Source organism: Cibotium barometz, chromosome 42 (genome assembly GCF_041138505.1).
Source record: "Cibotium barometz isolate CiBa-2024 chromosome 42, ASM4113850v1, whole genome shotgun sequence".
Lineage (NCBI taxonomy): Eukaryota > Viridiplantae > Streptophyta > Polypodiopsida > Cyatheales > Cibotiaceae > Cibotium > Cibotium barometz.
The window spans coordinates 47,480,118-47,508,079 of NC_141087.1; the positions used below are offsets into that span (position 1 = coordinate 47,480,118).

The 27,962-nt window shown below is 40.4% G+C and overlaps 1 protein-coding gene across 1 annotated transcript; it reads right to left on the bottom strand.

Moving 5' to 3' along the window:
• Positions 1–22,033: 22,033 nt before the first annotated feature.
• LOC147614557 (cellulose synthase-like protein D2) lies at positions 22,034–27,291 on the bottom strand. The gene is made up of 3 exons (XM_086781106.1): positions 25,873–27,291; positions 24,389–25,193; positions 22,034–24,041 (listed from the first exon to the last, which is right to left on the bottom strand). The coding sequence occupies exons 1-3, from the start codon at positions 26,748–26,750 to the stop codon at positions 22,275–22,277; spliced, it is 3,450 nt and encodes a 1,149-aa protein (XP_086637232.1). The 5' UTR covers positions 26,751–27,291; the 3' UTR covers positions 22,034–22,274.
• Positions 27,292–27,962: the final 671 nt, after the last annotated feature.

Below are 27,962 nucleotides of genomic sequence, written 5' to 3' on the forward strand. Positions count from 1 at the left end.
ATGGACAAGTAGGTTTACTGTCAGTCCCTCTCGTAGTCTAATCATTCGGTTTAGTTCTAACAAGGATTTTTTTCAGATAAACATCTACTTTTGGGTAAATACCAATTTAGTGATTTAGCCACATAAAATATCTAAAGATATTCTTTCTACCATTTTAATTCCCTAGGTAGAATTATGGTGAAAATTCATCTTTTGACACCTAAAATTAATTCAAATCTTTCTTTTAACTAAATACCAATATCTATTTTTTAAATAAGCTTGAAATTCTCCTTTTTCTCATTTAATGAGTGCAATCCAAATGTTATGGGAATTTCTCTTTTATCATAACTTAAATCTATCTAAAATTCCTCTTTAAATTAAATAAAAATATTCAATATTCCAATATACCAAGAATTCCTATTTTTCCATTTAAATGATTGAATTCCAAATACGATGGGAATTCCTCTTTCATCATTTAAATTTATACATGCATAAAATAATTCCAAATATGATGGGAATTCCTCTTTCATCATTTAAATCTATTCATGCATAAAATAATATTAACTAAAATTTCTCTTAAAAATTACATAAAATATTCATTAATCCAAATATGACAAGAATTTCACTTTTTCCATTTAAATTATTGAATTTCAATTATGGTGGAAATTCCTCTTTCATCATTTAAATTTTTCATGCATAAAAATAATTTATCTAAAATTCTTCTTTAATTTTAACTAAAATATCCATTATTTTAGTATTCTAAATTTTCTCTTTCTCCATTGGATTACATCGATCTCCATTATCATGGGAATTCCTCTTTTATCATAAAAATAAAAGTACTAGAAATTTCTCTTTTTCTCTAATTAACTATTTATGCATAAACATTAAAAATTAATTTTCCATGGATATGATGAGAATGATTCATTCAACATAGGATGAATAGTCCTAGAATATGGTAGGAAGTCCTCTTTTCACATTATGCATAGAAATGATTTATGTGTTAATTTTTAAAAACTTTACCATAGCTCCATTGCTATTACTGCTAATTTTTAATAATTTTGAAAAGCATAAGGTTTAGTAATACAATATGATAGAATAACTATCATTTGGACCAATAACTAATTTATGGACTTAATTCCTAAGTTTATCATAATTTAAGTAACATAAAAGCATTAAAAAGCCACTTCTTTGGCCTCTAACTTGACTAGCATAGAGTTTACTTTTAGAATTAAGAATTGTTCCATGAGAAGCATCATTTGAATGGTCATAGGGATGACCATTCTTTGGGGGAGAGAGAGATATGCTTAAAAAACATTCTAATAGCATAAATGTAAACTTTATGTGATTAATCATTAAAATTCATTAGAGAGCTTCATTTGCATTGAAGAACCATTCAATTGAATACTTCTCAAGCTTGAGAGGGGTTGAGAAGTGAAAAACATTTAGAAGTTTAAGAAAAAAACCATAAAGTCACACCTTACCTCTTGTTTTGCTTGATTCTCTATTCTTAGGAGAGGTCCCCAGCCAATCAATTGGTTAGTATGTTGAGAGGAAAGCTCCAAGGAAGGTTAAAGAGAGAGAGAAGCTCCAATCTCTCCAAAACCTCTTGTTTTGCTTGATTCTCTATTCTTAGGAGAGGTCCCCAACCAATCAATTGGTTAGTATGTTGAGAGGAAAGCTCCAAGGAAGGTTAAAGAGAGAGAGAGAAGCTCCAATCTCTCCAAAATCTCTCCAAATTGTAGAGTATTTTTAGAGGATAATAGAAAATATACTTATTTTAAGGTAATACTGGCATGGTCTAGTTCATAGATGAGAATACAAAAGAATGAGGGTTTATTTATAGGTGAGGGAGGCCACTAACTGAGTCCAACTAAGTTCTAGAATTTTCTAGCTTCAGTTTGGTTGAATTTGGACAAGATTTGGACCAGTTTAGCTTCCTTTTTGATCTAGTTTGATGTGTGAGAATGCATTTCAGCAATTATTTTTTAGTCTAGAGACAGTGATGTAGCATGGAAAAAATGTCTTACGTAAAAGCCGCCCACCTTATCACACCTGATCCATCCATTTGGCACACATGTCTTAAAAATGTATGACATACCCAAACACACCATCTTAGCATGTTTTCACAGGTGTTAGAGTCAAATGTGAGACTTTGTGGGCTCCTCCGATCACAACGCAGTAGTTCAAGAGTGTTTGCTTTAGTAGCACATACATTACTAGTCTGTGGATCACAGTCTCATTGAGTCAAGGAGATACATTTTAAATTTGTAGCAATGTGATGAGCTATGGTGGATCAAATGCTAGAATCAACATCATTAATAAAGAGATTAGATAATAATTAAGATGTGATTAGTGAGCAATTAAGATATGATTAATGGGTAATTAAGATGTGATTAGTAAGCAATTAACTGATAGCTTAATGTAGGCATGGATAATCAAAAACCAACAAATTCTCATTAGGCCAATGCCTCAATTTATAGAGTTTATATCCAATCCCACTGATTTCTCCTTGATTCACTCCACCTCTTTTGCTTGATTCTCTCCACCTCTCCCAGAATATCTCCACACCTCCTAAATCTCCTCATGCTACCCTTTATTCTCTCCCAGTAGATACTTCTCACCTTTTCACAGTTTCTCTCACATTAACAAATTCTCTTTTACAGCCTCTTGCTAAGGGCTTGTTCCCGCACACACCCTATTCACTTGTATATTTCAACAATACATTGGCGGCTTTATATAGAAATATGTAATATTTTTTGTTGATGCATTTTGGATATTTATCTGTATTAGACAATTAAATGAAGAAATGAAATGTTGTCGCATGGAGTGGGTGAGTGAACTATGTATGTAGTTGTGTGCATGTGTATTGAAAAAAGGAATTTCAATTATGGGTGTGTGAGTTCACACCGGCTCCATGGGCCTAGTGGTGGAGGGCAAAGTTTAGGCCCATGGTATTCGAGGGTGGAAGGCTAGACCCATGGGATTAGATAGGGCCAGGCTAAGTCTATGGATCTGGTCGAAGTCATAAATAACAGGATTAAACTCTAGAAAGCAGGAGGCTGGGTGGACAAGAGATTAACTTAGACACTTGGGAAGAACATGAGACCCAATCTATTTGAAAAATTCTAGAAAGCAGGAGGCTAGGTGGACAAGAGATTATAGTGCTTTCCAAACGTGAGACCCAATATGTTTAAAAAAACTTGGACACTTGGGAAGAACATGAGACCCAATCTATTTGAAAAACTTAGACACTTGGGAGAAACAAGAATTAGATTTAGATTTAAAGAAATAGCAACTGGGTCCTACTTGTGGGAATTAGGAAGAAGAAACTTACTTGGAGGAGTCGTGTTTATTTCCCAACGTAAGGTCTATTTCGATGGGTCCTACTTGTTGTGAGAAGTTATTGGATAGCCGAACATTAGGATATTAATACATGGAGGCCTTGAGTGGGATGCTTTACCCTCATAATAGTCTGCAGCTTATAGATTTTTATAATTATCGAGAGGTATGGTCTCACATAACTAAAAATCTACATTAGAAGATGATTATTAGGGTAAAGCATCCCACTTGGAGAGTAGGCCCCGAGTGGGATGCTTTACTCTCATAATAGTCTTTTGCTATTGAAGGGTAGGGATCTCATGTAACTAATATTATGAATTTTTTGCTATAGATAATTGAGGGGTAGGGATCTCATGTAACTAATATTATGAATTTTTTGCTATAGATAATTGAGGGGTAGGGATCTCATGTAACTAATATTATGAATTTTTTGGTGGTTTCAAAGACATTTTTTCTTGAAATTTGGTGGACCAACCTTTGAATTGCTTAACTAGTTATCTCAAAATTTTTATGCAACTATAGGTGAGGTTTTATTCAGTTGTGAAAGAATGTTTTTTTCATTGTATGCACCTGTACATAGTGCCTATACTTTAAAATGCATATGGAAGGATAACTATTCTAACCCCCCCCCCACCCTCTTCCCTTCCCCAAACCTCCCCCAAACTTATCCTCAACAATTTTATAGTATTTGCTTGATATTAGATTGTTTAAAGGAAGATTAATTTGGTGGTGGAGCATGGAAGAGAGGGATTTTCTCACTAAATTATTAATACACATCCATATTACGTCATTTTACACTAAATTATTCTTACAAATCCCTATTAGGTATATTTTGTATAACATTTGTTGAAAGAGACTCTTGTTTGGAATTTTAAGCGTTACACTCATAGTGTATAAAAGAGAATGGTTTTTACAATTATGTAAGTATTCTTGCATTTCATCATCACTATTTTTTTCTAATTGTTAATCAAGAGCTATTTAACTAATCAAATGCTAAATAAAATGCAAGGAGAAACACAAACGCTCTACGATCACACTAGACTTTTGAGCTATTAAGATCATGCATTAAGATGCAACATACCCTTAGAGAAAGGTATCCTTGCATCCTAGAGCATAAATTAAGATGCAAGGTATACATGCATCCTAAAGAGAGAATGCATTAGGATGCCAGGTATACTTGCATCCTAAAGCAAGCATGCATTAAGATGCAACCTACAAAAGCAAAACTCAACATTTTTAAAAAAATTAGTCCAAGTTATGGATAATCGTCTTAGCATCTTCAATTCAATTAGCATACAAAATCCTCGTTGTGGGATAGGACTCCATTGCAAGACATTCCTATTCTTGTTAAGGATGAATGCACAAGATACAATACTAGTTATATATGCAAGGGCTCGTATCATAAAATAAAATATGAGCCTCATTTACTCAAGTTTGTTCCAAGGTTTGATCGGATAATAAACAAGTTCTCTTAAGTTTGTTCCAAGGCTTATTTACTCAAGTTTGTTCCAAGTTTTGATCGGATAATAAACACATGTTTTTTATTATTTTCATCATTTTAGCCCAATTTTTGGGTAAAATTAAGATGAATGGTGCATGAAGTGATGAAAACCCTCAACAACATGTGGATGTATTGGTCCAAGTTTATTGATCGGCCTTTTCACACATGATGGTCTTCTCCAAAGAAACCTTGTCAAAGTCTTATTAGATTTGGAGTTATTCAAGGATTTTGGGTACTAATTTGTCCAAGGATTTTCACATGCACATTGGTCCAAAGATTTTTAGATACACCTACTTGTTGATGCTTGAAGGTTTTAAACTTAGCTTTCCTCAATGGCTTGGTAAAAATCTCAACAACTTGATCATTAGTGGAATAGTAGTGTAGGTTGATATTAAACATTTGAAAGTGAGATGAAATTTGATGTACTTGTTATGGCTCACCCTAACCCTCCTTGAAACACATCCAATAAGAGATTACCTGGTAAACCACAACTATCGTGAGGATCTTTCCAATGGCCGAGCTCGTAACCCTTGAGGTCTCCAAGCTCTACAACTCCTTGAGAAGCAATTCCACCGTGTCTCCCATGAGCATTGTCACACCGCTGCATTGCACTACGTGTGCTTGTCCCTCCTCTCCTCACATCACTCACACATGCTCACTAGCATGCATTAGAGACACAGATTAGCAACAAGAGGACTAGCAAGAGCAAGACTTTATGCACAATGGGAGAGTCCTTTGTATTATGAGATATATTCACTTATATGCATGGCCATATGTGTTCACACTCACTTAAACTATGGTTGACCGGAAACTTTAGGCTCATAAGAGGCCTAATGCTATTACAATGACTACTCTCATAATATACACATGAAGTACATCACTTGGGACTTCATCCTAACTTACTACCACACGCTCGTGAAGCAGAAATCACCATAAGTATTCCATAGGACCATTACGGGTGCCCATCCAAGATGTAGATTTGGACACCATTACTGCATATCTTGTATGTATGACCTTTTGGTGTATCTACCTTGACTCCTTGATATAAGATAATGGTAGTAGCTCTTGTTAACCCTAGGAAAGGGTTAATAGTACTCAGTCCTTGCATACAAAAACTAGATTTCTTGCTTGTTGAATATTACTTTGGTTATGTGAATGAATGCTCTTTGGGTCTTCATATTGTACCTTTTGATCCATAAGTAGTCTTTTTAGCCACATTGTTTCACATGTCACATTAGTTGAACCTCTTTGTTTTGCTATTTTTTGATGATAGTAGCCTTTGAGACATCAAATAACTTAATATAACACATCAAAGGCTACAAATACAACTCATTAAGGGTAACTAATTGGATTACTCATTTATCTCAGATCACATAAGTCTAGACATTTCTTATATTTAGTTGGAGTGTAAAGCCAATTCATGCAAGAACCTAAACAAACACACACATAAGAGTAGCCAAAAGAGAAGAACTAGCCAAAAGAGAAGAAGCCAAGAATCAAGAACCACTACTAATATTTCTAGTTACAATTTTTTAAAGGCATTAGGCAAAATATGGACTCCCATTTTTGGCCCCTTAAGGATTTCCACACCTCCTCTCTCTAGAAAAATGGGTTCATGGTGAAATTTGGCATGTTACATCATCAATTTGGGGACTTCTTGAATATGAAAAATTTCCCATCATGTTATATATCATTGGAAAGGTCTCGAAGAGTAGATTCCAAATGTCCAAACTCCACTCACTTTTGAGTTGATTTACAAAAATTTCACATGAGCCCATTTTTCTAGAGAGAGGAGATGTGGAAATCCTTAAGGGGAAAAATTGAGAGTCCATATTTTGCCTAATGCGAATTGAGTGGCATAAGGTCAGTGCTAGGAGTATATAATTTATGCACAACTACTAGCATCCACGGGTACGTGTCCTATGTAGAGTTTAAGAGATAATTCCTTCGTAAATAAGTGCATCACATATAAAACTTCCTTGTTGCGTTTCAAATGCATCAATTTGAATAACATGCTACACGAAAGAATTGAAGTTAGAGAATCACCATAACATAAAATAGCACAATAAGACTCTTCTCTCTTCTTTAGACCATGAAGTAAAACTTCCTTGTTGCGTTTCAAATGCATCAATTTGAACAACATGCTACACATAAAAGAATGAAGTTAGAGAAGCACCATAAACATAAAAATAGCATAATAAGACTCTTCTCCCTTCTTTAGACCATGAAGTAAAGGAACTCCTCCCTTCACTGTATCAAGTAGTAGCTTTTGTACATAGTCAAAATTCTTGCCTTTAGGATCCTTTGTTGACATTAGAGATGCGGATGTTTTCTCCAGATGACATTGTTTTCTTACATTTAAGCATTACACTAAATCATGCAAAGGACAAATAAAGTGCTTGCTTTACTAATAAGTAGTCAAGAAGGTGAATTTTAATCTTGAGAGCATCTTGTAACATGGCGGTTTATAGCATTGAGAGTAGGGGAGGCTCCATCATTTCCAATACTAATTAAGAAGATGAATTTGGCATTCCATGAGACAAGAAGTGTATATCTTTTCCTCCACGCCTAGAGGGTTGGATTCTTGTCGAGAAATTTTCTTTTTCCTCCACACCTAGAGAATCCATCATTTCCCATATTAAGAAGATGAATGTGGCATTCCATGAGACAAGAAGTGTATATCTTTTTCCTCCACACCTAGAGGGTTGGATTCTTGTCAAGAAATTTTCTTACCTTGACCATCAATTAACATTATCTAAGTTATTGAAGTCTCTTCACAAATGTAGGTGCATTGTTGATATATAAGACAAGGGAGCAAGGCACACCTTTGATGTTACTATTAGGAAAATTTAGGATTTAGGGACCAAAAACTTCTTCATTTGTTGCGTTTTCTTCCACAATATATCATGGTGTAAAAGGGTTGCGATTTAAAAATCAGATTCATGCTTCTATACCTCTTGAAATTGGTCCATGAAAGAAACTCAAGGAATCAATAAAAACTTTTAGTGTCCTTGTTGGTGAAGAAAGGAGAAAGTGAAAAGTAGAAAAGAAGTGCATAAGATGGAGAATAACAATTTCTATATCCACTCCATCACCCTCAACTTCAAGAGTTATGTAAGATTCCTCCCTCCAGCTTTTGAGGTGTGCAGGTGTAAGAACCTCCCCTTCTGATCTTATAATTATTCCCCTCTCTGAAATAAAAGAAAGATCCTGTTTTACCCTGTTTTGGCTTAGAGAGAGAAAATGTCTAGAGGGAGGTAATTCAAAATTGAGATATTTTTGGATATAAAAATCCTCCTAGTGTCTAAAATGCTTTCCCTTGAAATAGAAATTCAAAAAAAACTTTCCAATGTGCAATTGGAATAAATTGAAAATAGGTATAAAGGACCTTAGCCTAAGGGTCCAGATTTTCAGAAATTTTTGGATTATGGTCCAATTAAGGTTTCTATGGACCAATAAGATTAATCCAAATGTAGGAAGGAGATAAATTGAAGAATAAAAGAAAACCTCCCCAAAATGAGTAAATGCTCACATAAGATAAAGAGTGGACTAAAGAGTGGACTAAGGACCAAAGAAAAGAATTAAAAAGCTTAATTTTGACACCTTAGTGTGGTGTGGGGATCTCCCCTCATGAAGTAGGTGCCTTTTTTCTCATCATTACCTCCAATTCTTAATCAATAAAATGAGATATTTTCATCTTTCCTCTCTCCTGTTTCAAAACTAGATCCAAAAAGTAAGCTGAATTGACCAAAAAATGGTCAAAATTAGACCAAACTGATCTGGAAAATTCTAGAATCAGTTTGCTTGGTTAGAGGCTCACTTTTTCCTATAAATAGGAGCCTCCCCCTTTGTAAAAGCTTAATGGTGTTTATGCACCATTACTCTACTCCTGCCCTGAGCCATCTACATTGAATTTTTTAATAATTGAATCAGACTATGAGCAAGACTATGACCAAGACCAAACTCTTATCCGACTCCAACCTTGAATCAGACTATGACCAAGACCAAACTCTTTTGTTAGTTTCGAGGAAAGAAGGTGTGACCAGTTTAGAAAAATACACTCAAAACTCCCGCCAAATTTGAAACTAAGTTTGAGACCCTTCGAATTGATCTGTGGGGATCAAGGTTATAGAATTCGAGGAATTCTGGTATGAAATTCAGAATTTCGATCAAGAAGTTTTAGGGATACTGATTCAAGAAATATCCCTTATATTCAAAAGAAAATCAAACTGAAAACTTGCATAGAAACCCTGTTTTCTTAAAGGACTGTCTTATGCCAGAATGAGATATGATGACAAGTGAATCAGATAGATGTGAATGAATGGATGGATGGGATGTGATGTGAATAGATGTGATGAGATGTCATGTGAATCAGATAGGTGTGAATGAATGTGGATGAGATGTGATGAGATGTCATGTGAATCAGATAGGTGTGAATGAATGTGGATGAGATGTGAAGTAAATGGATGATATGTGATGAAAATGGATGTGAATGTGTATGTGAAGAATGAATGTGGATATATGTGAAAGAATGAATGTGGATATGTATGTGAAAGAATGGATGTGGATGTGTATGTGAAAGAATAGATGAGATGTGGATGTATGTGAAAGAATGGATGTGGATGTGTATGTGAAAGAATGGATGTGGCTGTGTATGTGAAAGAATGTGATGTGATGTAAAGAGATGTGATGTGACATGAATATATGTGGATGTGAAGTGATAGATATGAATGTATGGATAGATGTGGGTAGTCGTACATGTGAACGATTGGATGGATGTAGATGAATGAGATGAGATGTGTATGAATGAGAGATGATATGGATAGATGTGATGTGATGTGATGTTATGTGGATAGAATGTATGTGATGGGATGGTGATGAGAATGAATGTGATGTGATGGATGTGAATGGATGGAGGTGATGTGATGTGAAATGGATAGATGTGAGTGAATGAGATGTGATGTGAATCGGGATGTGAATGGATGAGATGTGAATGAATGTGATGTGATGATGAGATGTGGATATTGGGTAGATGCGAGTGGATGAGATCTGATGAGGATAAATGAGGAAAGATGTGATGAGATGAAAATGATCTGATTGGATGAGAATGGGAATACATATGAAATGGATGTGGATTAAATAATGTGGATTGATGTGGAACAAAGTGGAAAGACGAGAGTTTGTTATAGAAACTATATTTATGACCTGTTTTTAAATCACTATTTTATGTCAAGAATGCTGGGGAAGCATTTTGACCGTCTTGTGAATGAGGTCGTGGTGGGGAGACCTAACTGATAAAGTTGCAAGCTGACGGAGAGTCAATGGAGGACGTCTCGCGTAGCAAGGTTTGCCGAGGTCTTGACCAGCCTCGGTTCAATTTAAATGGTGAGCTTCCGGTGTATGGTGGATGAGGGACTAAGGAAGCGGCCTATGAGTGAAGCGCTAGGTGACCTGTGAAGGATCCTAGAGGGTGCTAACCATAGGGTGCTCGGGCTTTGGGTCGCCGAAGATATCCACACGTGCATCATGGAAGATATTGGAACAAGGAGTAAGAGTTGTTTTCTGAATTCGGGCATGGATCTGGTTGATTGACCTTGCTAGTCCTCAACAAATGAGTCCATGGCTCTTTTATATGGATCTGTTGGTTGATCTTGCTGATCTTCAATGAAGATTCCATTTTGATTTTTATAAGTGAATATATTGACGGGTACTATGAGCTAGGAACTATCGAAAAGGCCCCTGAGTGGATAGGTGGTGAGCGTTTTGGTTGCCCAATGATGCCATAGGTACACTGATGAAGGAAAAATTAGAAATGAGGATTCAACAGGATATTTTGGAGGATTATGATCAGTGATACTATAGTTTCATTAAAAGATTGTTTTAAAAACAACTAAATCTGTGAAAAGGCAATTTCATATTAGGTGTGTAAGTGGTGTGACTAGTTTTAAGTTTGCATGAATATCCGGCTAGGAAGCCTGGGAACTCTTTTCCCTAGTATCCGGGACAAAACCTAATCAAATTCTTAAATGGATCCCATCACCACACAGTGGTCGGGCGGGCGGTTGGCTAACCCACGGGATTGGATGGGGCTAGATTGGACTGATGGATCCCTAAAATGAGACTCAATTCTGTTATGATACGATAGATGAAGTAAATCTCAGATAAAAAAATTGTTCTATGAAAAAGAATCAACGGCTGTGACTCTTAATGAGGAAAAAAGTGTTGGTCTCTATGATCCAAGTGCAACCTTTTCCTCGATCTGACTATGGTACTTACGAGTTCAGCCAGATCAAATCAGTTAGTTAAGGCTTTTGACTACGTTAGAGTAAAAATATCCTTGGTGGAATCGCCCGTGTTTTTCGGGCGAGGGAAGTTTTCCCAGGTTCGGTTTTGGAAGAACCGAGGGATAAGTCTCTTGTCCGGATATACGTGGGCAAGGCCCCGAGTGAGGGACCCTTCCCCGGCGCAGCAAGAAGTGCTACTTCCACTGCTAGCACCCCTGAATTGTGCGGTGGGGACAGGGATCTTTCAAGTTATTGCTATCTAATCAGGGCATTCACAAAACTACAAGAAACCAATGATGACATTGAGCTCAACAAGCCTTTTAACCTAGAGGATTACCTAGAAATGAAGCAACCCTAAAAGAAAGCTTAGGCTAGATGTAATTTCATGGGTGAGTTGGAAGCATACACAACACTCACTAACCACCTATATTCCTGAATGGTGAAGTACCCAAAGAATTACGGTACTAAGAGAGAAATATGTGGGTGTGGTGCCAAAGCACCTACAATGTTGCAATGTGATATCTAGAGTTGCTTCATGCTCACACAAAACACATTGAGACTCAATATCACATGAAAACACATTGAGATTCAAAGCCACATTATGTGCTCATGTTTAGGTAGGTCAAGATGATTTACTAATGTGTCATCATGATATATAATTTCCTAGATATCTTCACAAAGGCTATCAACAGTAGTAGGGACCGGCTTGAGTACCAAATGGACTAATATCTCAATCAGCATTGGACCCCGAAGGTGGTTCACCTTCGTGGGGGGGGGGAGTTGGATATCAATGCTCCACCCTCATATCATAATGCTCCACCCTCATATCATAATGCCATTCATGCTCTCTCTCTCTCTCTCTCTCTCTCTCTCTCTCTCTCTCTCTCTCTCTCTCTCTCTCTCTCTCTCTCTCCCCACTATCTCATACTCCAAGGACAAAAGGATGAAAAGAAATAAGATCTACTAGCTCAGATGAGGGATCAAGAAGGAAAACATCTTCTTTGTTATCATCACAAGAATACTAAGGTTCATGAGATGAAGAGAGGATGCTTGATGAACGACATGGACTTTCTTCATAGAACTCCAATGTTTTTTCTAGACTTGAACTCTTTGCAACCTCCCTTTTTAACTTCATAGTTCTTTTCCTTAATATATCCAAATTATGTTCCACCTTGTCAAAACATTTGTTGAGTGCTCTCATTGTTAAGAGAGATGACTCCTTGATTACGGTTTGAGTAGTAGAATATCAATGTAGGTGCCATGTTAAGGATATCATCGATTTAAAGGAGGGAAATGACTATGAACCAGAGTAGCTTGGATAGTTTTTGGACATTAAATTTTTTTTATTTTTGAAAAACCCACTTTACACATGTTTGTGACATTGTACTTTACTTTATAAAGATCACAATATATATCTTGATTTTACATTTATATTTGTGTGCGTGTGCATGTGCGTGTACATGTACGTGTGTGCGTGCATGTGTACATGTGTGCGTGTGCATGTACGTGTGTCGTGCGTGCGTGTGTGTGTGTGTGTGTGTGTACCAAATTTGAGACATGCCCTATACATTGAATTTGTGCAACGCAAAAAGAGGCCTTATATATCTCCAATTTTATATTAGACGATTTTTAGCCATCTAAGAAACAACATCACGTTTCATTAGAATACCATAGAATAAAGTTCAATCAGCTACTAGGTGAGATTAGCCATTCAATTTGCAAAATTACCTTTTTTTCTCTACAAAAGTATGGGGAGTGGTTTTGGACAAGGTATCCTTAGCTTGCAAACCACCCCATTTTGAATACTTAATATGCAAGGTATCCTTAGCTTGCAAACCACCCCATTTTGAATACTTAATATCCTTAGCTTGCAAACCACCCCATTTTGAATACAAGAAACCCTAGTTTCTTACCTTTTTTTCAAAGTATCATCCCTTGTAAGGGGGTGGAAGGGGGTGGTTTGGCTAACTTTGTGAAAGTAGAGAAGTACACCTTTTAGAGGAAACATATGGAACTTTTCACATTTTCAAATAAATATCTCCTACAAACCTTCTCACTTTTTCGATTCCCCCTTTTGTATTTTCTTTTGGTAAATTAATGAAAATAATAGTCCCTTCTTTTGAACTCACATTTTAAATTTCTTGATGACCTCCTTGTGGGGGCAAGGAGGAGGGATGTAGGGAGGAAGAGAGTGAGGGAAATTAACACAACTATTGGTAGGTGCTTCTTTTGGGAAGATGAGTAACTAGCCACACCATAGGAAGAGTCAAAGCTTAGTTTCTATCCTAAGCACAACATATTTGATCTAGCTATAATCTTATACCAATAAGAGGATAATTTTCTCTTAAGAATAAAAGAAAGTGAGAGACAATATTGTTGAAGTGGAAAACTTTATTATAGAACTAAGGATAGATAAAATATCCACAAGGTTATATCAATAAGAGGATAAACTTCTTTTGTAGATAACAAAGAGGGAGAGATAGTAGTGTTGAAGTGAAACCTTTCTTTTAGAACTAAGGATAGGCAAAATATCCATAAGGATAGACAGTAGTGTTGAAGTGATGGAGGATTTGCACGTTGTGTTGCCCATGTGAGACACATGATGGCAATGAGATCCATGTTTTGGCGTTACTGCATTGTATTCGTATAAGGGTGCCCTGCCCAAGCCATGACGAGCCTTAAAATAGATGAGATCTCTCACCCAATTTATGAGGGTCCTTTGCTCAGCTGAGCCTAGGGAGCTCAAAATGGATTTATTTGTGATGTGCATTGAGTTATGCATGCATGGGCGGTACAGATTGTGGGTTGGTTGCTTCTCCCAGGCACATGGGTGTCCAAAAAGTACTTGGGTGGCTCCGCCTAAACAAAATGGTACTCGAAATGGACTTGAGGTGTCTAGGTTGGCTAGACACATGCATATACACTTGTTGAACACATGGACTTAGGGTGTCTATGTTGGCTAGACATATGCACATACACTTGTTGAACACTCCGATTTGCATTGAGGAGGTGTGTTGAGATTAGCAATGCTAAATTGTTGGGGGTGAGACGCGAGTTGGTCGAATTGGTTGGATGGTTAGTTTGCACACCTAATTTTACATTGAGGAGGGGTGTTGAGATGTGCAATGTAAACTAAAGCTTGGGTTATTGGGTTGAGTGTGTGAACGCACCCTATAGGTGCAAGATATTTCTTAATTAAGGGGATTGATAATAATTATTATTATAATTAAAAGAAAACATAATAACACTGCAAATGATTGAAAATAGAGACTACGATTCCATTAGTTTGATGCCTCTTAAAAGAAAACATAATTATTATAATTAAAAGAAAACATAATAACACTGCAAATGATTAAAAATAGAGACTACGATTCCATTAGTTTGATGCCTCTTAAATAGGCTCTAGATACATGAGGTTAACAAGTAATTAGGCAAGTGATTAGGTACTAATCTTTCTCCATAATCCCCTCCTCTATTAACTCCTTGCTTTTCTACACCTCTTTCCTCCAAGAATATCTCCAAGGATGGTGGATGAAGGCGTGTTGATTATGGTGGCTTTATGACCTTGTTACATAAGTAAAAAGACCCAATACTAATACCTTGATAACCTTTGAGTTTGAACTCTACCTAGGGGATGTTTATGTGTTCATGTGATGGAGCATATCCAACATTCCCTCCTTGATCCATACATGGAACATGAAAACATAATGCAATAGCATAGCTCCTATGAGCATACCTCTACATGAAATAAAATGCATGAGTCCTAGGTATTTTCTAATCATAGTGCATTCCTCCAAAGCCCCATCATAACTCCATGAAAACATAGTGCCTCACGTGCACTATCATGAGTTGGGCATGAAGACCCAACACTCCCATCAATCTCCCCTTTGAGGGCTACATGGCCAAGTGAGAGACAATGTGGGCATAGACATATCACACAACCTACATCATAGGTGGTTAGAGGTTATTTTACATGTGGGCAATGGAGAGCATTACATGGCTTTAAAGAGCCCATGATGCCTCTTCATCATCATAAGAGGCATTTCATCATCATAAGAGGCATTTACATGGTTGCATAGTGCAACATTTGCTTCAAGTGTAGAGGTGCTAGCAATGTTTTCTTCACCCTTGTTGTTGTATCAGTTTTCTGCAAGATGTCTTAGCTTTCCACATGTTGTGCACTGAAGCTTTGCCATTTATCCTTGTGATAATAATTCTTTGTAAGATGGCCGATCCTACCACAATCAGTGCATTGAGGAGGTTTGACATTCTTCTTTTGAGTGACATATGCTTGATCCATCAACTTCGCTTCAGAGGCTTCATGTCGTAGTTGTTTCTTTTTATATTCTTCCATAAGAGAGGACTCCACATCTTGAATTTTGAGATCCAGAACATTTAGAAGTGTAGTTACAACATTATTATATTCTTCAGGTATACTGTTTAGCAATAAAGCTATTGTATCTTCATTATTTATAGGTGCCTTGATATCTGCTAGTTGTGCAAGGAGACTTTTCATCTTATTCAGATGATTGGGAAAGGAGTCTCCAGTCTTCATAGTGAGCCTAAAAATTTGTAACTTCAGATTTATCTTTGAATTCTTTCCACTAGCACCAAAGAGTCTATCAAGAGTTTCCCATGTTAATTTTGCTAACTCTATATTTGAAATATAATGCAAATATTGATCACCAAGCCCAAGTGCTAAAATATGCTTTAGTGTCACAGAGTTCCCATTGTGCTTTTCCTTCCCTTGTGGTAGGTCTATCATTTTTAGATGTAATACTTACTTTCCACAAATCTTTCTTTTGAAGGATGAACTTGTGCCTAGTCTGCCAGCAGGTATGAAAATTTTCCCCATTAAATCTTTCTAACTTTGAAGTTTTAGACATGATGGCAAGGTCTTACTTGATGAGAGACTCTCTTTAAGCAATGTCTAATGCCTTGTACAAGGAGACTGAGTTAAAAAGAGATTAGTTATCCATTCCAATTCTATACAAATGCATATTTGTGGCAAGAAAATCACCTAAACCAATTATATTTGGCATAGTTAAAATACCATGGTTTTCTATCGGGCCTTGATTTTAATTTTTTAATCACTCTTTTCCTAGGCTTAAAAGTTTATTTAGTCGGCTGATTTACAAAAGCTTCTGAGTCACATGAAATTTGTATGATTTCTTGACATGAGCTAGTCATATCATCATTGATTCAAAGAGTATTACAAAGAGTGTTCAAAGACTTGCCCTTCAAAGAAAATCACCTTGTATTTTGTTGTTGTTGCAACTCTGGCTAAGCTAAGCGGAGCTAAGTTCACCAAGGCATGGCCATGCTGAGCGGATGAGAAACTGTTTGATTGATTTTTTTATTATTTTATTATTATTATTTTTTTTTTAAGGCCTTATTATTAAGTCTTTTAAACCTTATGAAAAGGCTTTACACAAAGCCTTAATTAAAGACTTAATTGCGTGCCGGTCGTGTGGGTGTAGTCGGGTAACGCCACAGAAAACAAACGAGACTAGCCGCGTGGCTCAGCATAGGAGTGGTCGAGTAGCGCCATAGAAAAAATAAACAAAGCTGGCTGTGTGGGGCAAATCACAGCAAATCGTCCCACCATCAGCAAATCACACTAGCTCAGTTGTTGAACGCAGCAAATCGTCCTGCCATCAACAAATCACACCTACTGGTCCTACCATGAGCAAAGAAGGAAATGATGAGAGAATGTACAAGTTGCTCTGGTTAAAGCTCAAAATTTTGATGAAAGAATGCGCCCAGGCGAAGAGGCTTTGATACCAAATCTTGATTGACGGGGTTGATAATAATAATTAGCATTAAAAGAAAACATAATAACACTGCAGATGATTGAAAATAGAGACTACGATTCCATTAGTTTGATGCCTTTTAAATAGGCTCTGGATACATGAGGTTAACAAGTGATTAGGTACTAATGTTTCTCCATAATCCCCTCCTCTATTAACTCCTTGATTTTGTCCACCTCTTTCCTCCAAGAATATCTCCAAGGATGGTGGATGAAGGATGGTGGCTTTATGACCTTGTAACATCATGAGTAAAAAGACCCAATACTAATACCTTGATAACCTTTGAGTTTGAACTCTACCAGCCGATAGCCTTCCGATTAGCTGCCTCTCATCGTATACTTCATTATTCACCAATTGCATCACACATTGACCAACGTAAACCAATACCCCAACTAGTCGGTGACATTGACCAACGTAAACCAATACCCCAGCTAGTCGGTGGTATAGCCTGCACACAGCAGGCAAAGCAGCAGCCCGGCAATCATCATCATTCAGCACACAACATATCAACCAACGTACAATAGCCGCCTTCATCAAACATATCAACGATCGATCACCTATCACTCACGAGAGCGCTTCACCACCTGCCTTTTCAGCAATGCACTTCAGCAACCCAGCTAACTCAACGAACTCTACATCAACCAACCGGTGCTCATACCTCATCCACATCATATGAGAGCAATAGTAGCTTGTCTCTACCACAGCAGAAGCCCGGCTGATCTACTCGGACATCTTCATCATCGGCTCTACCACTATACCGTTTTTGCTTTCTCTGTATTCAGCATCAGACAACCATGTCAGCCCTGTTGCTGCAGCCAGAGGATTCAAAATTCATCATCCACAGCAGTTCTGTGTTTTGCAGCCTCTACTTCTTCACGGAGTGCCACCATTGTCCCCAACGCGAGCCTTGGGCTGAGCCTCTTGCTTCGACTTCGTCTTTGCTTCTTCGTAAGTCTACTACTCAGAGTCACCTCACATCATAGGGCCTCTTGTATTGGATTAGTTCACCATTATATGCACACGCTCATTCATCCATGTCATGCTATGTTGATTTGGTTTGATCTCTCGCACATCTAGTCCTTTCGTCTTTTTGTCTTCACATGGTATCAGAGCTAGTGAGCAAAGGTATTGAAGACCTCGAGAGCACATAGCATGGATTGTCTACCTGTGATTCCGGAGGACCAACCTTGCTCACCAAAAGTTGATTTTCCTTTCTCAGATCTAGACCACACGGAGGATGGGACTTCTTACTCATTGAAGAGCCATGTTCGAGGTCTTACAGTGGGAGACAACCAGCCTGTCTACACCTACTCACCCTCTATACCTTTGGCATCTCATCCTTCCTCTTCGAACTTATCAGACTTCGCTTCCAGAGGGGGATACATGCCTACAGCCAGTGTGCCAGTACGGGCCAATATTGGACCCCGGTATCTAGCCTCACCTAGAGAGCCCTACTAGACAGTCTAGCCAATAGCTTGGACTTAAATTTGGTTCATTCTCTCAAGGAGGATAGGTACCACCATGATCATCCAGAGATCCATCGTCATCAACTCAGCCGGAGACTGCATCAGGCTCGTATGTACCTTTGAATGCTTATGTGCCTAACACTATCTGGGTGTCCACTTCTGGAGCACAGGTTCAACATATGGTACCAACTATTGCCCTCGATCCCTGGAGTAATGTGAACCCAAATAGAGGAGGGTCTAGGAGTAGAGTACGCTCCCAAACTACTGGTGTACAAGAAGGTAACACAGTTTTCTCTTCTGGTTCACCTTCTATTTCTTCTCCCAATGTGTTTTAGAATACTGCATAACCACAAGCACAAAACCCTCCAACCAAACCATGTTTCTTCCTGTTGGCGTTGGCATGTAGCCATTACCGGCCACACCCCCCCACAGGGACCTGCGTATGGGTTTTACCCAACACAAGGATCTCTGGGCACTATGCCCACTCAGCATTCCGTGGTATCAGGTAGTTTACCAACCCATCACAAGCACTACACCAGTACCAGCTTATGTGCCTACTCAAGGATTTGCGCCTCAGCCAGGTATTCCACCTGTGTCGAGTACCCAGCCTTATATTCCATCTTCTGGATTACCCTCTCCAGTTCCTACACCTATGCCAGGTATTAGTGGTTATTTTGGAGTACCACCTAATCCTCTACAGTCCGGATATGAAAACCATTCATCTTGGACCCCACCATCTCCTTCCCTCTATGTGTTTATGTCCAAAAATGCTTTTAAAGAAAAGACTCATTTCAATGGGTCTAATTAACACCACCTGGGCTAACCTTATGGAACATGCTTTCACTTCCCAAGGTTCTTGGAACCCGGTGAAGGGACTTGAATCGAAACCCCACCCCTCACTAGCATCTCCTAAAGTCATCCGCTATTGGGAAGCTAGGAATGCCACTGCCATAATGGAGCTCATGCAAGGCCTTCTGCCGGAGTTTCATTCACAACTCCAATAGTTCCCTTATGTCTCTGATAGATGGGCACACCTTGCGGAGAGATATGCAGCACGTGATCGCACGCGTCGCATTGATCTGGAGCATCAAATCCAAAAGTTCTCTATTAAAGAGGGGGATGACCTAAAAGTCAAGGTTGCTAAGTACTGGTGCCTTAACACAGAGCATGCCACCAGTGGTTCCGCCAAGTCTCAGAAAGACCAGGTCATCACATTATTAAACAAGTTTCCACCTAGTTTCTTAACTTTTGGCACACAAACCATTAGTTTAGAACCCATGCCGAATCTGCTTGAGTGTGAGTGGCAACTTCTGTGCTTCGCTCAGCTACATGACCAGTTTCACCCCAAGAAGTCATCTTCTTCCTCCTCTACTCAAGAGGGGGACCTTGTTTCCAATACCACCTGTACCCACAAAGGGCAGCAAGGGAAGGGGAACATCAACCTAGGTAATTAAGAAAACCCCAAGGTAACAACAATGATCCCATAAACAATGGCTCGACACCCACTCCCTATTGGTAGATATTGTTAAGAATCATGGGTATCTAGGGCATGCAATAGCGGAAGCAATGGAAACAAGAGGAGAGCAAAGTATGAAAGAATGAACAAGCATAAACAACTTACGGAATCATCATGAAGACACCATAGCTTGAGAGAGGAAACAAGATGTATAGAAAGCTTCTTGTATTACTTTCTATTTCAGCCACTCCAACATTGCCTTACCCTTCTCCTTCATGTGTTACAAAAAGTAGGGTTTCTTGCCCTTTATATAGGGTCCACCAAGGGCTAGGGTTGGGCTAACCCTAGATCCCTTTTCCACCCACATGCCCACTTTATTTGAGTGTGTTCACACCTCCATTACCTCTTCCTCTCATCCTTAACCTTGTACATCATATATTTCAACAGATATTCCTAAAAAGAATACATACTACACTTATTTGCCAGATATCTGGACATATTGTTGATGATGATTCTGGCATCATCAAAGCCAGGGAGAACAGAGGTACAACCCTCCTAGTGGACCAACTTAGGTTCAAATTCCGCATCTTTAATCAAGACTCGATTTGGTTCTCCCTGGAGCTCAAGAGTTATATAGCCCAAGAGAAAAGGAGGCAAGCACACAAGTTCTCCAAAAAAAGGAATTCAGACTTGGGGAGATATTTGGGACCTTAATAACCAACATTGGAGGGAAGATCAATGGCTCAAACAGACCTGTAGACTCAGGGAAGAGGACCTAGCCCTCATCAAAGATAGAAAAGAAAAAGTGGGACATTGACAAAGTGCCTGTAGTTCAGTGCAAAGGAGCCTTTAAAGTTAGAATGGTAGCTTGGGTGGGAGCGGAGAGCATTCTTACCGTCCCCCATCTCCAAGTTGATGCCTTCCCCCTCCACATAAAATTGAACAACTAATGGGACATCTTATGGGACATAAATCAATGGAATTTCAAATTCTCTAAGATCTAGGCTCCCATTATCCCCCCTAAAAAGTCTTATCTATTGTGGCTCATTCTTCACAAAGCTCTATGGATAAATCCTAAGGCCCTTAAGTTGAGAATTGGAAATGGCATGTGCCCGAGATGTAAAAGGGAGGAGGAAACCATTAGTCACCTCTTCGTCACCTGTAAGTTGGAATGGCATGAGCCCAAGATGTAAAAGAGAGGAGGAAACCATCAGACACCTCTTCGTCACTTGTGAGGGGACCTCAATCTTCAGCATATATAAATTAGACCATTACATGGCTTTGAATTAAACTGGAAAGAAATTATTTTAGGAGAATCTAAAGGGATATCATCAATCCTATGGAATACAATCAAGACCAACTATATGTGGCCACTAGTGTGGATCAATAGGAATGCTAAAGTTTTGAATAAGATCAATGTCAATATAGGTGGAAGTCTAAGAGCAGGCATGTATGTGAAAATGCGATAGGACAGAGGTAGCCTTCACATGGCACAAAGCACAGAAGTTGCTAAACGAATCTGAAGAGATTCTCAAAGTCTGCAAAGCACAAGAAGAGCTTAACAACAGAAGAGAAGCTATCTATACAGACACTCACGACAAGATCAAAGTGATTCCAACAAAAGAATGTCATCTATTCCGCAAAGACACTGAAGTGGTGTGATACATCTACAATCTAGTTATGGCTAAGAGTGATCTTGAATAAAGAACTCCACTATGTATTGGTCTCGAGTTGAGCTTCTCAGTAAAAACCCCCAGATGGTAGTCGTGTATATCTTCTTCCTTTTATTTTTCTTTTATGTTCTTAATATAAAAGCCACCCTTTTAAAAAAAATCCGAGCCTCTTAGATCTAACTTTTACAAAGGTAAGCGTAAAAGAATGGTCGGAACTAATCTTTGAGAGTGAAATTAGGTACTTAGAACTACATGTATGTCACACACCTTCATTCGTGATCAACATGGATTTCCTTTACAAGCACACTTCTTTTCACATTGAGATTTTATTTTATTTTTTGAGGAGGGCCCGGGGGGGGCGCGTCCACAAGCGAATAACTAACCCGCAGAAGAACAAATTATGATGTAATGTATGAGTAAATGGATGAGAGACTTGGCATGGATAATTTTGAAGGAGCTATTCTCAGAAAACTTTATAAAGAGTCATCAACTATGAAATAAATAATAATTTTGAAGGAGCTATTCTCAGAAAACCTTATAAAGAGTCATCAACTATGAAATAAATAATCCGGTCCTTGACTAAAGAAAGGTGATACATTTTACATTTTGTAGGCAACGCGTTGACCAAGGGAGATATACTATAAAAAAAAAGCAGTATATTATGTTGCGGGAAGGGAAAATCAAAGAATGGATTGCTGGACACCAGCTGGAGCCGATGGAGAGGAAGGGCCACCACCTCCTGTATGACCTTTCTTGCTATTTTGCTCTACAGTGTGAAGCCTGTAGACGAGGACTGCGTCTGTGTGTTGCTAATGGCAACCCACAAAAGCGAGATGGTGATGGAAATAAGGCCCGCCCAAACCCAGATTATGGTGGGCGTCTTGCCCCTCCTGCCCAGCAGACCCTTTGCGAAGGGGTAGAGATGCACCAGGACCCAGAGGCTGAAGAACACCCCGCCCAATAACTTGCTCCACGACGGGTTGCTGCTGTACACTGTCCGGACCGCCGCCACGGCTATGGCGATCATGTTCACCATCATAATGGTGAGCGGCAGAATCATGAGGGAGGTCCACTTTACAACATAGAGCTCGGCAAACTCGTCATCTTCGCCCTCTGTGGTGGACTTGGAGGTAAGTGTGAAAGAAATGTCGATTCCGGCCACCACCTTCAGCAGGCCTTGAAGCACGGCCGCAATGTGGGCACTTGTTCCCCCAATAACCCAGAACTGCTCATTTCTCCACCATTCTTCCAGTGTGATGCCCGCCCATTTCACCTCCAGCACTGCTAGCATGCAGAGAGAGAGGGTGATGACGAGAAGGTAGATCAGGAAGAAGACATCGAGCGTCTGCACGATGAACTGATCTGTGAAGAGCGACAGCGCCGGTAGAAAGCAGTAGACAACGAGAAAGATGGAGGTGAAAGGGTAGATGCCGACGTTGAGGTAGGCGATGCGCTGGAGGAATTTCATGCGGACTCCTGCGAGGAGGCCGTTATTGCGAGAGAAGAAAATCTCTACAGATCCGGTGGCCCACCGGAGCACCTGCTGCAGCCGGTCAGTGAGGTTGATGGGCGCAGTGCCGCGGAATGCGTCGCGGTTGGTGACACAATAGACGGAGCGCCAGCCGCGGTTGTGCATACGGAAGCCGGTGACAACGTCTTCCGTGACGGAGCCATAGATCCAGCCAACGCTGCCGCCCCACTCGGTCTTGTCCTCGTACCAGCACGAGATGACACTGATGGCCTCTGCGATGGTGGAAGGATCCAGGGGCTCTCGCGGGGCTGTGAGGGCGCCGGGAGGGCGGCCATATCTAATCGCAGGGTGGTCCGCCAACGGCCTCCCTTGATACTCTGCCTTGGAGATGGACATCAAGAAGGTGCTAGAGCCCCCAAACTTCTTGGGCACCAGCTGCATCTCCTGATCCTCCTCCTCGTCGCCCACCACGGAGGCAGAGTCCAGTTCCATCTTCTTTGCATTAACATGCACCTGATTCCTCCTCCTCCTGCGCCCCCCGCAGCAGCAACACAACCACGAGAAAAACCCCCCGGGTTCACTGTAGCGAGGAGGATCAAATGCATACAGAGCGACTCTTCTGAACATACAGCCCGTCCCTACATACATAGGCCCTTGCAGCCCGTCCAGTGCTCTCATGTTCCCATCAAAGAACACCGTATTGTGATTGGCATAGCGATCATTGGTGTCTATCCCTTCAAACCTTTGAGGAAACTGCACGTAGCATATATTCTCCCCTCCCCTGTCCATCATGAAACAGATACCCTCCCGGAAGGCCATGGAGTTGTAAACGTAGTGGTCACAGTCGAGGTTAAGGATGAAGGGCCCATTGGACATGACGGCCGAGCTACGGACCAAGGCGTTCATGGCTCCGGCCTTCTTGTTGTGATCGTAGCCTGGGCGCTTCTCACGAGACACATATACCAGCATGGGAAGCCGGATGTCCACCTCGCTAGTGTCGATGAGGTTCTCCTCATCTGGGCTACCGTAAAGGGGCTCATAGCTGGGAGGAGCCAACATTACCTATAAAAAAACAAAAAAACAAAAAAAAAACGATAATCATTTAATCAAACGAACTCAAATTCATGTAATAATCATCAAGTTATTGGATGTATGTTAATGGTCAAGCCTCTTCAAACCAACGTACGTTTACACTGTATATATACATATATAAATCTCTATGTATGTATGTATGTATGTATGTACGTACATATATATCTATACACATAGATCTATACGTACAATGTATGCACACACATAGACAGAGAAGGAGATTACCACTTAATCACGATTGCCAGCCATAACAAATTGATATTAATCATCAACTAATTACTCAATTTATTTCGATGATCAAGCCGCTTCATGTTTACCTGAATGATCCCAGCATGGTCTCCCTTGCCGTGTTCCATGCCAGGCGTAACCCATGTCCCTGGCCAATGCGTGCCGTCTGACATCCAAGTGGCTTTGGGTACATTGAGAGGCTCATAAAGATCAAGGCCACTCTCTATCTGATTCCTCTTGGCTTTGATCTCCTCATGGGCGTTGTAAGCATCGGACCTCCTGCGAATGGAGTCTGGCAAGCTGTTGATTCGCACCTTGAACTCGTCATATTCCCTCTTCACCCTTCTCCGATCCTTCACGAAGTCCTGCCGCACCTTGTTCTTGGTGGGATCCCCCTTGAGATTGAAATAAGACTCCGGGTTGCGAGGCTCTATGTTATGCTTTCTGCAGAAGGGTATCCAGATTCTGGCATAGCTTGCCGCCTCTGCCATAGCCTCGAATGTGAGCAAGGCCCCTCCATCGTCAGATAAGTAGCAAGTTATCTTCTCCACAGGGTACTCAGCTGCGAGGATTGAGAGAATAGTGTTGGCTGTCACCAATGGTGGCTCCTTCTCTGGATCGGCTGTCGAAACAAAGATATCGATTCCAGGAAGGTCAGAGCGTCCTGTGGGATTATCGGGGCTGGGCTGCTCGAATTTGTCCTTGAGGACGGAGAGATCTGTGTCCCTGTTGACCGGGCACAGCTTGGGCAGCTGGTCCAGGATCCAAGAGAAGGCGAACCAAATCTCGCAAATTATGGACATTCCCCATAGCCACATAGCATCGGTGTTTGGGTGTGAAACCCTCCATACCAAGAAGAGGCCAAGCGCCACAAACCTGAAAACAACGAGAAGCCTGCAGGGACGAGAGGACCGAGGTGATTGTTAATTTATCGTCTTGCGTTCCAAAACATTTTTATTCTTAATAAGTCATTAATAAAAACATAAGGAATAGTACTAAATTTGCTTTAAAAATCTCCACACCTGTAAGTTTTATCTGTGAAGATATTTTACCTCAATTTCAAGGACAACCAAAATTTCAATCAATGAATTTCAATTTCACCAAAGAAAAACTACACCAAAGGACTCTTTTTCCCTTTTTCTGATGACACGTTATTAAAAGCGAAAGCAAAATATTTAACCTATCACAAGCACAATGATAAAGTGATCCAAAAAGTGGATTAAGACATTCCAATCTCGGTGCCAAATCCTATTTGCTGTTAATTAATTAGTAATAATTGCTGATTAAAACAAAATTCTCACCGAATCACAAAACTTAGAGCCTTTAAATTTTGAAGGGTATTGAAATTTGCAAAATTTTGAACTAAAATGTAACTAAAATGCTTTCAATTCGATACTTTAAAATTAAATTTTACAAAGCAAAAATGAAATTGTGACAAGGCCATTGTATATAGATAGTTAGCAGGTTTTTCTCTGTGAACACGAGTCAAAATGCTACCAAAAAAAAACCATAAAATTTTACAAAGTAATAGAGGCAAATGCAGTGTTTTTTAAAAGAAGATTTTGAATGGTACCTGTAAGGGCTGAGAATGCTAGCAGGCACCTTGACTTTGCGAGCGAGAGGGCGTGTGGCCCTATCCTTGAAGTCAGGGATGCCGCCACCATCAGCCATGAAGTAAGGGTCGGGTTCCTTGGGCAGCACAGCATTCCCGAAGCCATAGGTCCCTTTGGTCTCGTAGAGCCATTCGGCATGGTCGAATTCATGGGCCTGGTTTTGCATGAGCAGCTGCTGCGAGTGCTTCTTGGACTTGGCAAGAGAAAGGCGGCGCTCCAAGCGGGGCTCCGGCGGCGCCGGCAGCGAGAAGGGCGTCGCTGCAGGAGGATAGAGGTCCTGATCCTCATCCCTGGGCCTGTAGAGCTCCTTGCAGCCGGGACATCTCCCGCCCTCCTTGTACGCATCCTCATAGCAATCCCTGCAAATCTTGAAGTTGCAGTCGCACGGGAACACCTCCTCCCCCATCTCGTTGCGAATCACCCTCCCATTGCACCCTTCCATTCTGCACGTGCCTCCCCTACCGCCCGCCGTCTGAGGATGGTCGCCCCCCCCTTCCGTCATCTTGTGCCTTCTGGTCCTGTTGTCGAACCCGCCCGTGAAGATGCTGCTGGACACCATCTGTTGCTCGGCCTTCATCCCGACACTTGTGTCCATGTGATCGCTGCCCATGGGCTGGTTGTCGGGCGTGGGTGGGATAACCACGGTGTAGTCCACGTTTACTGAGCTCACCTCGCTGGCCGCATCCATGTCGGTTGAATCTTCTCTGGACATGCGCCGGAAGTATGCACTGTTATTAGAAGCTCCGATTGACGGAGGGTCGCCGAAAGCTGTGGGATGTGAGCTTAGAGTTCTAACTGACCTGCCGCCACCTCTGGAAGGGGCGGAGGATGCGGCCATGGCAAAAGCAGAACCCTTTGATCAATCAGGCGAAAACGCAGGAGGGGCGCAGCAAGGAAGCAAGCTTTGGGAATGAAAGAAACTGATCTGCGGCTCTGTTTGGTGCTATCTAGAGCATCGTTGAGCGAGCTATACACAGGAGAGGGCAGGGAGAGAGAGTAAAGTCAATATATATGGAGATGAATGGAAGGGAGTGGAGAAGAAGGAGAGGAGAGACGAGATTTTGGAAGGAGAGTGATGAGAACGTGTAGAATATTTATATAAGCAGGCTAAACACGGCGTGTGTGCCTGCAAGACAGGGTGGATTCCGGATTTTCTCGAAGTGAGCACTGAGTGCTGCTACTACTACTACTCTTCGCTGCTGTTCAGAAACCGCGTGGGCTTGCTCGCACCCTGCTGGCCTCCCCCTTCAACGTTCACTCGGTCTTCAAACAATGAGCGTTTTCCTCCCCTCGCACGACCTCTCTCTTCTAGATTCCTAATTTCTACCCTTGTCCCATATGAGACGGAAGCATCCTTATCTCACCCACAAGAATTGCACAACGCTTTGAAGCTTTCAACAACGCTTCGAAGCTTTCAACAACCAGGCAAAAAAAACAAAAAAACAAAAAAAAAAAACAAAGTTTTAGAAAAAGTGAACTCCAGGAAATTTCCTTAACTTTGAAATCATTTCCTTTGTGCCGTTCACTACTGAATAGAAACTCCTCGTCAACTTTGTCTAGTGAACTCAAAACATTAACCCTACAAGAACATAATTCCCTACTTGCCTCCTCTCTTGCATAAAAAACGAACATACCCAAACTCTCTAGGGGTAACTAATGCCCAAGGGTGAACCTTAGACATGCACCTTTGCGCCACCCAAGCACATGCTCTCCCCCCCTCCCTTGGCTTGCTCTTCTTCCATCATGCACTCATAAGGGCCTCCTCCCCTAGCTATTGTCCTTCCATCGTTGCTTTCTTCGCCAACCCCACCCTCATCTACTCATCGCCCATGTCCTCCCAACTCCAATGCATCTTTCCTGCCCTCCTTCATTCTCCCATGTTCTGAGAAATGCAACATGATGCCATGATGCCTTGAGTGAGTTAGAATCACCTTGCAATTTTTATGTGAATTCATGGCAAAAGATGAATTCAACTCTCTCTCTCTCTCTCTCTCTCTCTCTCTCTCTCTCTCTCTCTCTCTCTCTCTCTCTCTCTCTCAATTGATGGATT